The sequence below is a fragment of the Impatiens glandulifera genome, chromosome 8 (genome assembly GCF_907164915.1).
Source record: "Impatiens glandulifera chromosome 8, dImpGla2.1, whole genome shotgun sequence".
Taxonomy (NCBI): Eukaryota; Viridiplantae; Streptophyta; class Magnoliopsida; order Ericales; family Balsaminaceae; genus Impatiens; species Impatiens glandulifera.
In genome coordinates this window covers 6,530,388-6,545,595 of record NC_061869.1, presented here as the reverse complement: position 1 = coordinate 6,545,595, position 15,208 = coordinate 6,530,388, and the positions used below count along the sequence as shown (strand labels likewise).

Here is a 15,208-nt window from a genome sequence, read left to right as displayed (position 1 = left end):
AAAAAAATTGAAAACCCATTAGAAAATAAAGTATGTATAAAAAACATGAAACCTTGTCGGATATAAAGTGTATGATCGATTGTTCATAAATAACAAGAAAAAAAACGCAAAAATAATAAAATAAAATTGTTTGTAAACCCAAAGTAGTTAGAAGTGTAAACAGTAGTTTATAAGAAATCAAAAGTTAAGATTCAATTTTCACTAACTAACTTAATAAATAAACGATTATGAATTAAGATGTTAATAAAACATTCCCTCTAAACCCAAAATGAATTGTATAATAAATTTATATTAGATAGATTATAGAAACCCTAATAGTACATTGTCTATTCTATGTTCCAAGAGGCCTAAGAAAGATATGTCATAAAAAGTAAAAAAAAATACCATGAAATAAATGGTTACGTGTAAGCATTATCTTGTTGCAATATTCAAATCATTGATAACGGCTTTTTGTTAATTTTTTCTAAGTGGGAACCAATATGAATGTCAATAATCTCATTTTTGTTTATAATTTTTTTAATAGATTTCATCTTTTTTTCATGAAATGCAGACCAATGATCAAACCGTCAAATATCATAGGCATACAATCCACTCTATATAGATTTCCTGGTGTAAGATAGTGTACAAATTAAAATTTATTTAAAAAAACAACTTAATCTGATTTGAGATCAATCTCTAAATTATATTTATATATATATATATATGTCACAATCTCTAAATTATATTTATGTATATGTCACAATCTCTAGATACATAAAATAAAACCATTTATTAGCACGTTATTCAAAACACATTAACAACAATGATGATCTATTTGTTAGGTAGTGATCTACCTAATATATTTGCTAAGACCTACATATGATATTCTAAATTAATTATTATGCTCAATTTGAAAACATTTATAATTTATGGTTTTTATTTGAATGCACAACAACAACAAAAAAAAGGTTCTAAAATGTTTACATCATCAACTCGATTTTTTGGACGAATTCCGGAGGTCCGACCATTTGAACTCGCGACTGGACCAAATATTAGTTTAACAATGTGGTTGCATTAAATTAAATAGTTAACCAATTGATAATTTCTAACTTATAGTAGAAAATCTAAAATCTACTCACATACCAAAAATAAAAAAAAAATAATAATAACAGAAATTCAAAAATCCACCAACAATTCAACAACACAAACTAACATAAAATTAAAAAACCGGCTGATTAGAAGTCAATAATTAACAATAATCATATCACATGAAGCATTGTCCTCAAAGGAGGAAAAAAAATGAAATTTAGGTTCAACCCCCAAAAAATTGAAAATTTGGTTGGAGGAGGTTTTTTATTTTATTTTTTTATTTCAGCAATCTAATGTAGGGATGACAATGGGTACATGTATGTCCGATACCTGTGGATATCCAATAGTCGGGTTCGGGTATTTTAAATCGGGTTTGGGGTCGGCATGGGGAGGTGGAGAAGATACTCGGTCGGGTACAGGGTCGAGAATGGAGAGCGTGTGAAACCCAAACTCGATACTCATAACCAATTATATTAATATTACATTTTTTATATATTAAAGTTTAATGTGTGACTTTTCAATTACTTAATGATTACAATTATATCATTTAATTTGATTTTATCTACATCGTTATAAATACACTACACTCTAATCTTAATTTTCTTATATTCCCCCAACAAATATTTCTTTATATTAATCTTTAACTTCAATTTTTATTTTAATAACAAAATATTACTTATCTATCATATTCTTCATGTTCAATTTCTAATTTTTTTTCAATTTTCATTCTCATTTTTCTCTACCCTAGTTTATCTTCTTCAAAATCTATAAAAATAAATATATAGGTAAGTAATGTTTTTATTTGTATTTTTAATATTTTTGTATTAATAAATTTAAAATTATTTATTAAAGTTCTGTTTCTTTTTTTTCAATATTTATAATCTTTAATCGGGTAATGAGGTACCCGTTGGGGATCCGGTACCTGACAAATTGGGGATGGGGATAGAAATAGAGATATCCGTCGGGTTCGGGGTCGGGTAGTGAAATGAAAATCGGGTTCGAGGATGTGTACTTAACTACCCGTCGGGTAGGGTACCCGTTGCCATCCCTAGTCTAATGGACCCATGATCGTTTTTGAATGCCCAATATGTAGGTTCTTCGCTTAGGACTATTCTAGATGGTCTAATTGTGACTTTTGTCTATGGTCTTTTTCACCCCATGATGTCGGAGAAGGTGAATTTGTTGGTAATGCAAATCCTTGATGAGAATGTTAAATCATATTATTACCTCTTTAGACTTCTCCTTTCATTCAAAATCATATTGAAATTTAGGTCTAGTTCATAGAGAAATGTTAACCTTTTCGGGTCAGATTTCCGAATCAATATACCCTTATTGAAATTAAAATCCGGAACTTGCACTCACCCATTTCGGACCACTTATTTTTAAATGTTCCTAATAATTATTTGAATGTGTACCAAACTAAGATCTTAGTTATATATACTCATCACATCTATATATATTTCTCAATTAATATCGTATGTATTTCCAAATCAAACAAAAATACATTTAATATAAAATATATCAGTAGAGCTAACTTCTTAAATAAAATATATATAAAAAAAAATCATTACATAATTGATTTTATATTGATCAAATTATAATTTTAAATATACCTATTTTGATTTTGTTACATTTATTTTAGAGGAGTGATAGAGTGAGGGAATTTAATGAGGGAATTTGGTGAGGGAATGACTGGCATCACCTTCGTTGGAAAATGTAAAAGTAGGAGGAAAGAGAGAAAACAAAGAAATTATTTGATTTTTTCAGCGAATAAAATTATGTCACGTTATTCCCTCACAGAATTCCTTCACCTAATCATTTCTCTTTATTTTATTGTTTCTCTATCACCATAGACGGCTGTGCTGCCAAGATAGGGCATTTAGTAAATATTCAGTCTTTAACTTTTTTTTTTAAGTGATCTTCATTTTGCGGCAGTGGGTTATGGCTTTCATCCTGGCTCACTCATCCATCTTCTCAATCCCAAAATCTGGATCCTTTTTCCTTCACTGTAATGGCTTTAGAAGGTTACCCATTTCAATTTCCTTCTTTCGCTACTGCACCACTTCTGCTTCTATCACTCAAAAGTGGAGACAACCTGTTGGAGCCGTCCTCGACCTTGGAGGACTCAAAATCACTAGAGAAGGTAAAAACCCATTTATCTTCTTTTCTAATTACAATCGTTGACTTTCAATTACATGTTCTACAGATGTTGTTAGGGATAATGATCCAACAAACAATGTTCCTGATACAATATTCTCCAAAATTGGAATGCAACTTCACAGGAGAGATCAACATCCTCTTGGCATTCTGAAGAATGAGATTTACAGATATTTTGATTCCAAATATTCGACTAAATTTGTCAAGTTTGATGACCTCTGCCCTATTGTTTCCATTAAAGAGGTACCATCTCCAACAATTGACTTATATTCTGACATGAACTGGGGAATTGCTTGCTGCATTGTTCTTATATCTTACATCTTGATTCTTGACAAATATGGTTAATGGGTTTTCAAGTTTCAGTTGTGGTTGCATGGTAGATGAAATAAGTGTAGTTATGTTTGGATTATCATATCATGCATCTGAGTTGAGTTGTGTTTTGCATAGGAGGCAATTGATGAATGTATGGAGTTATTTTAGCTTCATTCTTCACATTGATAATCTGCAGTCTATAAATGTAGGTTTTTGTTTTTGAAATAAATCATATTTTTGGGGGGGTGGGGGCGATATTGTTTAATATTGGGCAGTTTTCTTGCAGAACTTTGACGATGTCTTGGTGCCTAAAGATCATGTGAGTAGAAGCTACAATGACACATATTATGTAGATTCTCAAACTGTTCTAAGGTGTCACACTAGTGCACATCAAGCTGAACTGCTGAGGAAAGGGCACACTCATTTCCTTGTTACTGGTGATGTTTATCGTAGAGATTCTATTGATGCAACACATTACCCAGTATTTCATCAGGTTTATTAACATCACAAATGCAAATGATAGTCATAGGAACTTATCTTCATACCTTATCTGAAGTTTGCCTTTAGTGCAGATGGAAGGGGTTCGAGTTTTCAGTCCTGATGATTGGGAGGCATCTGGAAGGGATGCCACTTCCTATGCAGCTGATGATTTGAAAACGTGTCTTGAGGGTCTGGCACGACATCTATTTGGTATGGATTACTCAAGTTTTTTTTTTCTGTCACAATATCGATCACATTTAAAATCGAATTGAGAGTTTCTTTTAATATTTTCTGACTAGTCTTTGAATTGTTTTGGGTCATGATTATTTTTTGGATCATAATTCGGATTATAGTGTCATTTTTGTTGCTACGTATATAAATTATTTTCTTGATGATGATTTTAATATTTTGCTTCATTTGGTATAAAGAATATTTTTCTAAAGATAATGATCAGATTATTTTTTTGGATCATGATTAGATTGTTTTTTTCGATCATTGTAATTTTTGGCCAACATAACAAATGTAGAAACATGAAAATAAAGTTGGTAACAAAACAGACCATACTTGTTTGGTTTGAGTATGATGAAAGAACAAATATCAGTGGATAAAAGGAAAGCAAAAGAAGCATAATACATCTATCCTATTTTTTTTTCCGAGAACACATCTATCTCATTTTTATGGTAGTTTTGAAAAGTGTTACCAAATTATCCTGTTGTCTCAAGTTCGTTTCTCATGAAAGCACGAGACTGAAGTGGGAGGTCATGACGATGAGATGTTGTGCTAGCCTCCTCCAGGGGTTAGTCGAGGTGCCCGAAAAGCTAGCTCGATCTCCCTGGTTATAAAAAAGGATAAAAAGCTTTTAGAAAAACTTTTGTAATAGCCTTTACAGCAATGGAGGATTCTTGACCCATCCCTTTCAGCCTAATGGTTTTTAGCCTTTCAGGTTCTGTGGAAATGCGCTGGATTGACACTTATTTCCCATTTACAAATCCATCATTTGAACTCGAGATTTATTTTCAGGTAGGCTAATTTGTCCACGTGATATTATCATTTTCGTTGTTGATGCACCCAAATACTGTATTGGTTATGCATGGTTCAATACTTCAATCTAACCTATGCTTTAAACCTGGTATGCTGCAAATAGAGGACTATTAAGAACTGTATTGAAACTAGGAAGAAAATCTGAAGAAAAGATATTGCCTCCTTTTGTTACTTTGTCACTTGGAATTGTATGAATACTGTATTTTTGTATGTTTTTTTTTTGTGTTTTGAAAAAGTATTTTCTTGTATGTTGTTAACAACAGCGTTATGAATTTATCCCTCTGCCACTGATAAATGATCTCAGTTTGTAAAATTATCAAAAGCTTATAACTGAGAAATGAAGAACATGTGTCCTAAATAAGGAAGGGACATTTAATGTGAACATTGAGTTTTTCATGAATTATAAAATTTATAAAACTCGCAAATGTTACAATTTCTGAGCAAACCAAATTTTAACTTCAATCAACTGGGGGAAAATGTAATGTTTGAAGATAATGGTACTGGAAAGATCGTCATGATAATGGTTTCTTTAACCTGTAATGGAATCAATAATCCTTTGCTGTGCTTGTACAGGAGAAATGGTTGGAAGTTTTGGGTTGTGGGGTGACTGAACAGGAAATATTGAAGAGAGGCGGAAGAAACAATGAAGTTGCATGGGCTTTTGGACTTGGATTGGAGCGTTTGGCCATGGTTCTTTTTGACATACCAGATATCCGTCTTTTCTGGTCTACTGATGAGCGGTTTACTTCTCAAGTAATTCAATTTAATTCATTGAATTTTTTTGCATCCTCCTCTCCCCTCTTTACAACTCTTGTTCTTGTTTTAAAGAAGACTTATTCTTTGGTTACATAATATTTTCTATCAACAGTGCCTTTTCGTTCTATGTTCCAAGTAAAACACTTATTATAAGTAGATCACATCATTAAATTCTCTGATTATCTTTATGCAGTTTTCAAAAGGCCAGCTTGGAAAGAAGTTCAAACCATTTTCAAAGGTATGATTAGACTGTTTCTCTTTTGTCATTTTTTTTTCTTTTTCAAAAGAAAGTAATTTCAGTTGACAAATGTCTACTTTGCAGTTCCCTCCTTGTTACAAGGACATGAGTTTCTGGATTAACGAGTCATTCACTGAAAACAATCTTTGTGAGATTGTTCGAGGAATTGCAGGAGATCTTGTGGAGGAGGTATCTTAATAGGCCTTGTTTGATGAAGGGTTAATTTAAATTTAATCCAAATAACCCCTTGTTCGATTATCATTTACTTCATCATCATCATCCAAATCATCAATTACAAAACTTTTTTTTCTATAATCTTGCTTTTCTAGGGTTACTAACAACTCATACTCTATTGGATTAACCAATTGATGAAAGAAAACCCTAGTTTCTTTTCCATCCGTGTATTTTCAAAATGGACTGAAACAAATACTTGGTATTTGGTGGTTTATTTTCAGGTTCAGCTTATTGATAATTTTACAAACAAGAAAGGCATGACTAGTCACTGTTATAGGATAGCATACCGATCCATGGAACGTTCCCTTACAGATGAAGAAATTAATGATTTACAGGTATCTGTTTTTCTACATTTTTTTTCTTTCTTTTTCGTTTGCCTGTTAGTAGTTATAAGTTATAACACATAAGAGAATGTACTACACTTCTAATTGTTTATTCCGGTTTTCATTGGTTGTAGTGGAGTGTAAGGGAGCAGGTGGAGAACAAATTGAACGTTGTATTGAGATAAGATTCATGGTAGTTTTACATGTTTATTTATTTTGAGAATGTTCAATTTGGTGTCAATTTCTTCGATGTACACTTGCAGCAAAGCAAAATGTAGCTAGGGACCTTGATGAAATGCCAAAAAAGAATAATCGATGTTCCATTTGTTGAAAAATAACTACCATCTCTTTCCTTTTTTTTTAATATTGATAAATACGAGTAAAGTTATCCCGCATTGTGAGTTTTCCCAATGATTTGAATGGTTACTTACAACTGGTAGTTTGTGTTTTGCTTGTTGAATCGTCTTTTTTTCCTTTTCTAGGTTTGAAGGTTACTATAGGCTCCATTTGAAACACGTAAAATTGTTTGAATTATATCAATTTCATGTATAATTAATAGTGTTTCATTATCAGGTTTCTTTGTTAAGTATAGGCTCCATGTCTGTGTTGCTTGAGTTTGAAGTAGAAACAAGTTTTTTCATCATTGGTTGATGATGGCTACTGGCTAGCAACTCCATTTGGAATTGATAGATGGTTTTATTTGAAAAACAGTAACATCTTTTATTGTTTTCCATTTTTACCCCTACATTATTATTTTATATATAGCCAAAAGGTCAACGAGTATTGATTACGATAATGGTAAATGGGTCATTCACCATTCTTTTAATACCATTGTTCATTTTTAGAAGCAAGTATTTTTGTTATAGAAATGCATTTAATCCAAATCTAAAAAGAGAGTTATAAAAATATATAAGTGTTATTGGTCTCCAATGAGATTTGATATTACATTTTACTAATGATCCATGTTTGATAAATTAGACTATAAAATTAAACTTTTTTTAATATTTTAAAACGTTAGCACGATAACATAATTTTAAAATGTTTTGAATGTAAGTTGAATTAAGAGATTTATTCTCTTAAAAAATACCTGGATTTTATTGAATAAAGTTAGATAATGATTCAAAAGTTTTATATTAAAAAAAAGTTAACTTTAACTAGAGTAGAAAAAAAATAAAATAAAAATGAAAAAAAATTAGAAATTGAATAGGAAGATTGATGAGATAAAAAATTAATATTTTATTATTAAAATAAAATTTGAAGATTTATATAAAGAAATATATTTTTGGGAATATAAAATATTTAAAGTGAAGTGTAGTGTATTTATGATGATGTTTGGAGTGTAAATAAGATCAAATTAAATTATATATTTTTTTAATGATATTTTTAATATTAATATAGTCGTGTATAGATTTGAATTTTGCACCCTCCCTATCCCGGACCAAGTACATCCTCTACCTCCCATATATATATATATATATCTAATTTTTTAAAACTTTTTTTCTTTTTTTTTAGTATTATAATATATTAATCATTCATATTTTATTATATATTATTAAAATTTTAAAATAAAATATTTAACATTTTAGAACCACAAAATTTAAATTTGCATTAACTCAATTTTCAGGTACGGTCCTTTGTACTGTACCAATTGTTATCCCTTGATTGTTGATCCACACATGGTTATTATTTGTTTTTTTCGTTTTTATTTATTTGTAAAGCTGAAAAAGGATAAAAACAAGCAAACAAAAAATTTAATATATTAAATAAAAAAATTAAAATAAATATTATATTTTGTTAATTAATATATTAAATTATAATTTCTTAATATAATATAATATATATGGAATAAGAAAAAAATTAAAAAAATAATACAATTTTATATTTATATATAAGTAATACGACCTTATAATATAAAGGCAGTAATTTTATTAAATTTAAAAGAATAAACTTAATATTTTAACTTATTATTTTTAACATGTTTTTATTTAAGTGTATAATAATAAGGTGATTATAAATATGTGTTATCAAACTATTAAGTTCTTAATATATTTAATTAAATGATAAGTCAAATTATTAAACCAACCTGAACAAATCCAGCAAGATCACTTTGCTGAATTAATCAAGAAAACAAATCGAAAGCAAATCGTAGAGAGAAGGCAGAGAAAACTTATCAACTTCATTGATCAATCAGATATTGAAGTTACAAAGTATTAATCGGTTAAAACCCCCAAATTAGTTTTTACTAAACTAACAAATAGCCCTTACACTTTATATATATTACAATTTCAATCAACTTAAAACATTATATTAAAATATTAACATATACTTATTCATTTGTATTACAATTACAAATTTACAAATCTTCTTGATCATTTAGCTTGATACTCCCCCCTCAAGATGCACATCTTGTAAAAACAATCGCGATCGAAGAAAGCTGAATTGTGGATAGTCCAAAACCTTTGTAAAAATATCAGCAATCTGCAATTTAGTGGATATGTGCTGCAATTTTATAAAACCAGATAAAAATTGATTTCGAACTACATGACAATCGATGTCTAAGTGTTTTGTCCGCTCATGAAATACAGGATTTTCTGTAATATGAATGGCTGCCTGATTATCACAATGTAATGTAATGGGTAATTGAAGATTAATTCGGAAATCATTAATAAGATAGGAAAGCCACTTAATCTCGCAAACTGTCACAGCTAAGCTGCGATACTCGGCCTCGGCTGAAGAACGAGATACAGTGGGTTGTTTTTTTGTTTTCCAAGAGATAATCGAATTTCCAAACATGATACAATAACCTGATAATGATTTTCTTGTTTCTAGACATGAACCCCAATCAGAATCAGAGAATGCCTCAATATGTAGTGAATTATCAAATGGAAAAAACAGTCCCAAAGAGATTGAACCCTTTAAATATTTAACCAAATGTAAAGCTGCTTCCCAATGACAATTCATTGGTTGATTAACAAATTGAGACAGTTGTTGTACAGCAAATGTAATATCTGGTCTAGTATAATTAAGATATAACAATCTCCCAATAAGTCTCCTATATTTAGAAGGATCTGCCATTATATTCTCATGATCATTGGAAAATTTAATGCCTTTGATCATGGGTATTTTAGTTGGTTTACAAACCATAAGACCAACATCACCAATAAGATCGAGAATGTATTTCCTTTGATTAACACAAGAAAGAACTTGGCTTTCCCAAGGTCTTTTATGGTAAATTTAGAATCAATAAAATTCTTTACCAAAGAAATTTCAGTCAAATCATTTCCAGCAATAAGAAAATCATTAACATATATGAGCAAAATAGTGATACTAGATTTAGAATGTTTAATATAAAGACAATGATCATGTTCTGATTTAATAAATCCTATTGTAGTCAGACTTAAAGAAATTTCAGCATGCCATTGTCTTGAAGCCTGTTTTAAACCATATAAACTTTTATTTAGTTTACAAACAGGTTTTTTTAAATCAGAATGTACACCCTCAGGAAGTTTCATATAAATTTCCTCATCAAGATTGCCATGAAGAAAAGCATTATTGATGTCAATGTGATGTAAATGCCATCGTTTAGAGGCAGCAAGTGCAATTAAAAAACGAACTGTAACTGTTTTAGCAACAGGTGCAAAACATTGATGGAAATCAATTCCATCTTTTTGATTAAAACCTTTAGCCACTAAACGTGCCTTACATTTGTTTAAACTGCCATCAGAATTTAACTTTGTTTTGAAAATCCAGCGACAACCAATGGCTTTTTTTTCTTTTGGTAAAGTTGTAATTTCCCAAGTATGATTATGTTTTAGAGCTTCAAGCTCATGTGTCATGGCTTGAATCCAATCAGGATTTTGTGAAGCCTCTAAAAATGATTGTGGTGTGTAAGTATGATCAACATTAGAAAGAAAATTAATGTATTCATAGTCTAATAGAGAATTTATAAAAGGATAAGTGTTAGGGGTGTATTTACTGGAATTTGTGGATTCAATCTCAACATGATTTATTTCAAAATCTTTCAACCAGGAGGGTGAATGTTTTTCCCTAGTACTTCTTCTATTTTGATGAACATGATGAGAATCAATTGAATTAGGTAAAGTAACAATATGATCAGTTGATAAAACAGGTTGGTCATCAGATAATTGTAAGTCAGATTGAGAAAAATGTTCAAGCAAATTAAGTGGACTGTCAGAAATAACTTCATGTGTTTTATCATCATCAAAATGTATTTCATTATCAAAAATAATAGATGATTCACAACTATTTGGAACAGATATTGTGTAATGTGAATTGTCAGTTATATTTTGATATGGAAATATATCTTCATAAAAGACAACATCTCTCGAAATAGTAACAATACCGTTATTAATTTCATAAACTAAATAGCCTTTTTGATCAGATGGATAACCAATAAAAATACATTTAATGCCACGATCTTCAAATTTGGTTTTATGCGGCAAAACATTTGCAATGTAACATAAACATCCAAAAATTTTAAGATGATTATATGAACAGTTATCTTGATGTAGCATAAAATATGGTGTTTTAAAATCTAAAACTGAAGATGGTATTCTATTAATTAAATAAGTTGCAGTAAGAAGAGAGAAAGGCCAGAATTTAATATGAAGTTTGGATTGATTCATCAATGACCTTGCCACATTAATCAAGTGTCTATGTTTTCTCTCCACAACACCATTTTGTTGTGGAGAATATGCACAAGTTTTTTGATGAATGATACCTAAAGAATTAAAAAATATATTGAATTTTGAATTTATAAATTCAGTACCATTATCACTTCTTACTATTTTAACTGAAGATTCATATTGATTTTTCACCAAAGTAATAAAATTTTTCATGTTTTCAAATACACATGTTTTATCTTTGAGAAGAAAAATCCAAGTGCATCTACTATAATCATATACTATGGTTAACATATAAGAAACTTGAATTATTGAAGGTTCCTTATAAGGTCCCCAAAGGTCAACATGAATAAGTTCAAAACATTTTTTTGAAACAGAACAACTATCAGGAAAAGGCAATCTTGACATTTTTGAAATGGAACAAACTTCACAATGGTGTATTTTATTTCCCAAACCAGGGTAGACATTATTCATGACTTTAGGAGATGGATGACCAAGTCTATTATGCATTCTAATACAATCAATAACAGGAGATGAAAATTCAGTAGAACTACTATGAGAAATGTCTTTAGAACAATAACGAAGAGAAGAGAAAAACAAATTTCCAATTTTCTTCCCAAACTAAAATTTGTTGACCAATTTACGGTCCTGCAAAATACATTCATCTTCATCAAATATGCACATCATGTTCTCATCTTTAATCAATTTTGCTACTGATATTAGATTGTATTTGAAGTCTTTTGCTATCATGACATCCTTTAGAACTAATCTTTCATTTAGTTTCATATCTCCTAATTCAACTATTTTTTTAATTGATCCATCCGCTAAATATAGGATCCTTACTTTCTCAAGTTTTCTAATATTAATGAGCAGTTTTCTAGTATTGCAAACATGACTGCTTGCCCCTGAATCTATCAGCCACATTATGTCATTGTTATCATCATGATATGTGCTCATACTGTGTTCAAATGTAAATGCATAACAAAAATCATAACAGGTTGGAATTTTAGTGTACTTACCTGCACTATACTCTGAAGTTCCTGCTGCTACATTCCCTTTTCCTTTTGAATTTGCCTTGCACCATTCTTTGAACTGTTTATATTCCGTTCCAGTAACCTCTACCTGTTCTTCAATGTCATCCAATGGAGAATTTGCCACATTTGCTGTGTTGACAGCAGCCTGTTTTTTTCTTGATTGTTTGAACCACTCCGGATATCCAAGTAATTTGAAACAACCTTCTTTTATGTGACCTTTTCATCCACAGTGAGTGCAGATAGAGTTCTTGTAAGGTTTGAATTTTTCAGCAGATAATTTTGAACTTCCTTCAATTTTCTGATTCTTGTTGTTCAATTCTGTCTTCTCCTTCACCATCATTGCAGTGTATTCTCCTTTAGATATGCTAATATTCCTCTTAGTTTCAACATTAACTAGAATAGTAAATGCCTTATGAACTGAAGGCCATGGATCAGATGCTAACATATTATCCACGACATGTTCATAAGAGTCATTTACTCCCATCAGAAACTGAAGCAACTTTGCTTCTTCAACATCTTGCGCTACTTCACTTACAACCTTACATCCATAACAATTGACAACATCTGATCTATCACAGTTGCACTTTCTTGCTGGCTTCAAATGTGCAGTTTCATCCCAAATCAATTTAACTTTGGAATAATGCTCAACTATATCAGAAGTACCTTGTTGAATAGTGGATATATCCTTCCCTAACTGAAAACGTCTTGGTCCGTTGTTGCCTTCATATGTATTTCGAATATCTTTCCATAGTTGTTGAGCAGTTACAGCATTCTGGAAATGAATTTTCAGGTTTTGATCCATAGTGTTCATTTTCCAGTTTCTCACCATAGCATCCACTAGCTTCCATTGCATTACTCCATCTATATCTAGTGGCATCTTACAAGATCCGTCGATGAATCCGAGCTTCATTTTTGCCTCCAATGCTAGTCTAATACTTGTACACCACTCATAGTAATGAGATCTTGTTAGTATAGAATTAGTAATTATTGCACCTGTGATGTCTCCATTTTGAAGAAGTAGTGGATCGGTGTTGTATTTCCTCTTGTTCGCCATTCTCCTCTTCAATCGAACCTCTGTTTCTTGATCTGAGTTTGAAGACGACGATCCTTCGCTGATAGTCAAATTAGGGTTTGAAATCTTCACTTCTTGATTCTTGTCGGTTGAATCACTATCTTCTGAGTTTGAAGAAGAATATGAACCATGCTCTGATACCATGAACAAATCCAGCAAGATCACTTTGCTGAATTAATCAAGAAAACAAATCGAAAGCAAATCGTAGAGAGAAGGCAGAGAAAACTTATCAACTTCATTGATCAATCAGTTGTTGAAGTTACAAAGTATTAATCGGTTAAAACCCCAAAATTAGTTTTTACTAAACTAACAAATAGCCCTTACACTTTATATATATTACAATTTCAATCAACTTAAAACATTATATTAAAATATTAACATATACTTATTCATTTGTATTAGAATTACAAATTTACAAATTTTCTTGATCATTTAACTTGATACAACCTAAAACTAAAACTAAAACTGATAAAATCGTACTAATAAAACCAAGTGAAAACATTTTAAAGCAAGAAAAAGAAAAAAAAAATATTTTCAAAAGTGTCCTCAATCACATTTCACTTTATCAATTCTTTTCATTCCTCCTTCTCCTTTCCCTTTGCAAACTTCTTCATCAGAACTTTCATCACCTCTCCCTCCAGTTGATCTGTTCTTCTCCATCTCCTTCAATTTCAACAACATCTCAATGATATCGCGAGCTGAAGTTCTTGCACGGCCGTCTGTATCTTTCCCCCAGAGTTTGTCCACAGATTTCATCTTCTGTTTCAACATAGCACATTCTGCTTTAGACATGCCACTTGTTCGAAAGATCGAATCAACAGTGGAGTGGTGATCTAAAAGCTTTTTAGCATTGCTTTCATCCATTCGACAAGCCATCATAAGAAGATGTTCCATTGGAGGAAATTTCGACAACTGTTTCTCATCACCCTTTTTGTTACTCAGATTGTAAACATAATTTGCAACAAAACTCAAACCAGCATGTCCATGAATGGCCCAATTGTCTTTGCCAACTTTTGATTCAGGGACAATACATGCATGGTTAACATTTGCTCCAAGCTTTGCAGGCTCCAAATTTGCATGAAGATCATATTCAACCATTAATATTGAGACAACAGCTTGGCAAAGACGATAAGTCAGGATAGGCAGCACAGAATCATCTTCAAGCTTGAAGATTGTTGGCTTGATGTGTTTGGAATCAGTTGAACCTCGAATGACATAGGCAAAGACAGTTGTGTCATTCAGTTGAAGCTCTAGACCTCCATCAATGCCAGCAGGAAGATCAGCAGTGATTTGCCCAGCTAGTACTACATTAGATCCAATCCTTGGAATTCTTTCTCTGAATTCTTTTCCTTCAAAAACCACCAGATTGTACAGCCCCCCCAACCACCTTTTACCAACCTCAGACAAACTCTTTCCATTAGATCCATCTTTTTTGTCCTCCATGTAAACACTGTTGATAGTACTTGTGCACAAGGAGACGAATTTGGCAACTTTCAATCCATCTTTTACATTTCGATCCATCTTTTTTCCTTTAGAATGTGAACATCAACATTCAAAATTAAATACACAAATTCTAAACCCTAAACGGTTTTATGCATGTTAAAAGAAAGATAATAAAATTATGCAAATATATTTAAGATGACATGTATTTAGGCTATCTTCAACTGCACGCATTTGCGCGTCTTTTTTCCTTCAACACGGGCTATGAACACATATTTGCGTTGACACCGTTCATCCACAATTTTGGCTAACGTTAAAAAATGGCTCTTAAGCTATTTTTTATTTTTATTTTTACTTTTGATGTTCATATATTAAACTTCCACTTATTTTTTATTTTTAGATAAAAAGTT

General features: G+C 31.0%; 1 protein-coding gene across 1 annotated transcript; it reads left to right on the top strand.

Annotated features, from left to right (window-relative positions):
• The first annotated feature begins 2,922 nt into the window (after nucleotides 1-2,922).
• Nucleotides 2,923-7,018, top strand: LOC124911588 (phenylalanine--tRNA ligase, chloroplastic/mitochondrial-like). Its single transcript, XM_047452090.1, has 10 exons — nucleotides 2,923-3,211; nucleotides 3,275-3,468; nucleotides 3,824-4,030; nucleotides 4,110-4,227; nucleotides 4,961-5,037; nucleotides 5,632-5,811; nucleotides 6,008-6,052; nucleotides 6,137-6,241; nucleotides 6,508-6,621; nucleotides 6,744-7,018. Exons 1-10 carry the CDS (start codon nucleotides 3,010-3,012, stop codon nucleotides 6,792-6,794), a joined length of 1,293 nt encoding a protein of 430 aa, XP_047308046.1. The 5' UTR covers nucleotides 2,923-3,009; the 3' UTR covers nucleotides 6,795-7,018.
• Nucleotides 7,019-15,208: the final 8,190 nt, after the last annotated feature.

Coding starts and splice junctions, on each gene's coding strand:
- LOC124911588 (XM_047452090.1), top strand. CDS start 3,010: ATGGCTTTCATCCTGGCTCACTCATCCATCTTCTCAATCCCAAAATCT. Junction 3,469..3,823: donor CTATTGTTTCCATTAAAGAG/GTACCATCTCCA, acceptor GTTTTCTTGCAG/AACTTTGACGATGTCTTGGT. Junction 6,053..6,136: donor AGTTCAAACCATTTTCAAAG/GTATGATTAGAC, acceptor TCTACTTTGCAG/TTCCCTCCTTGTTACAAGGA.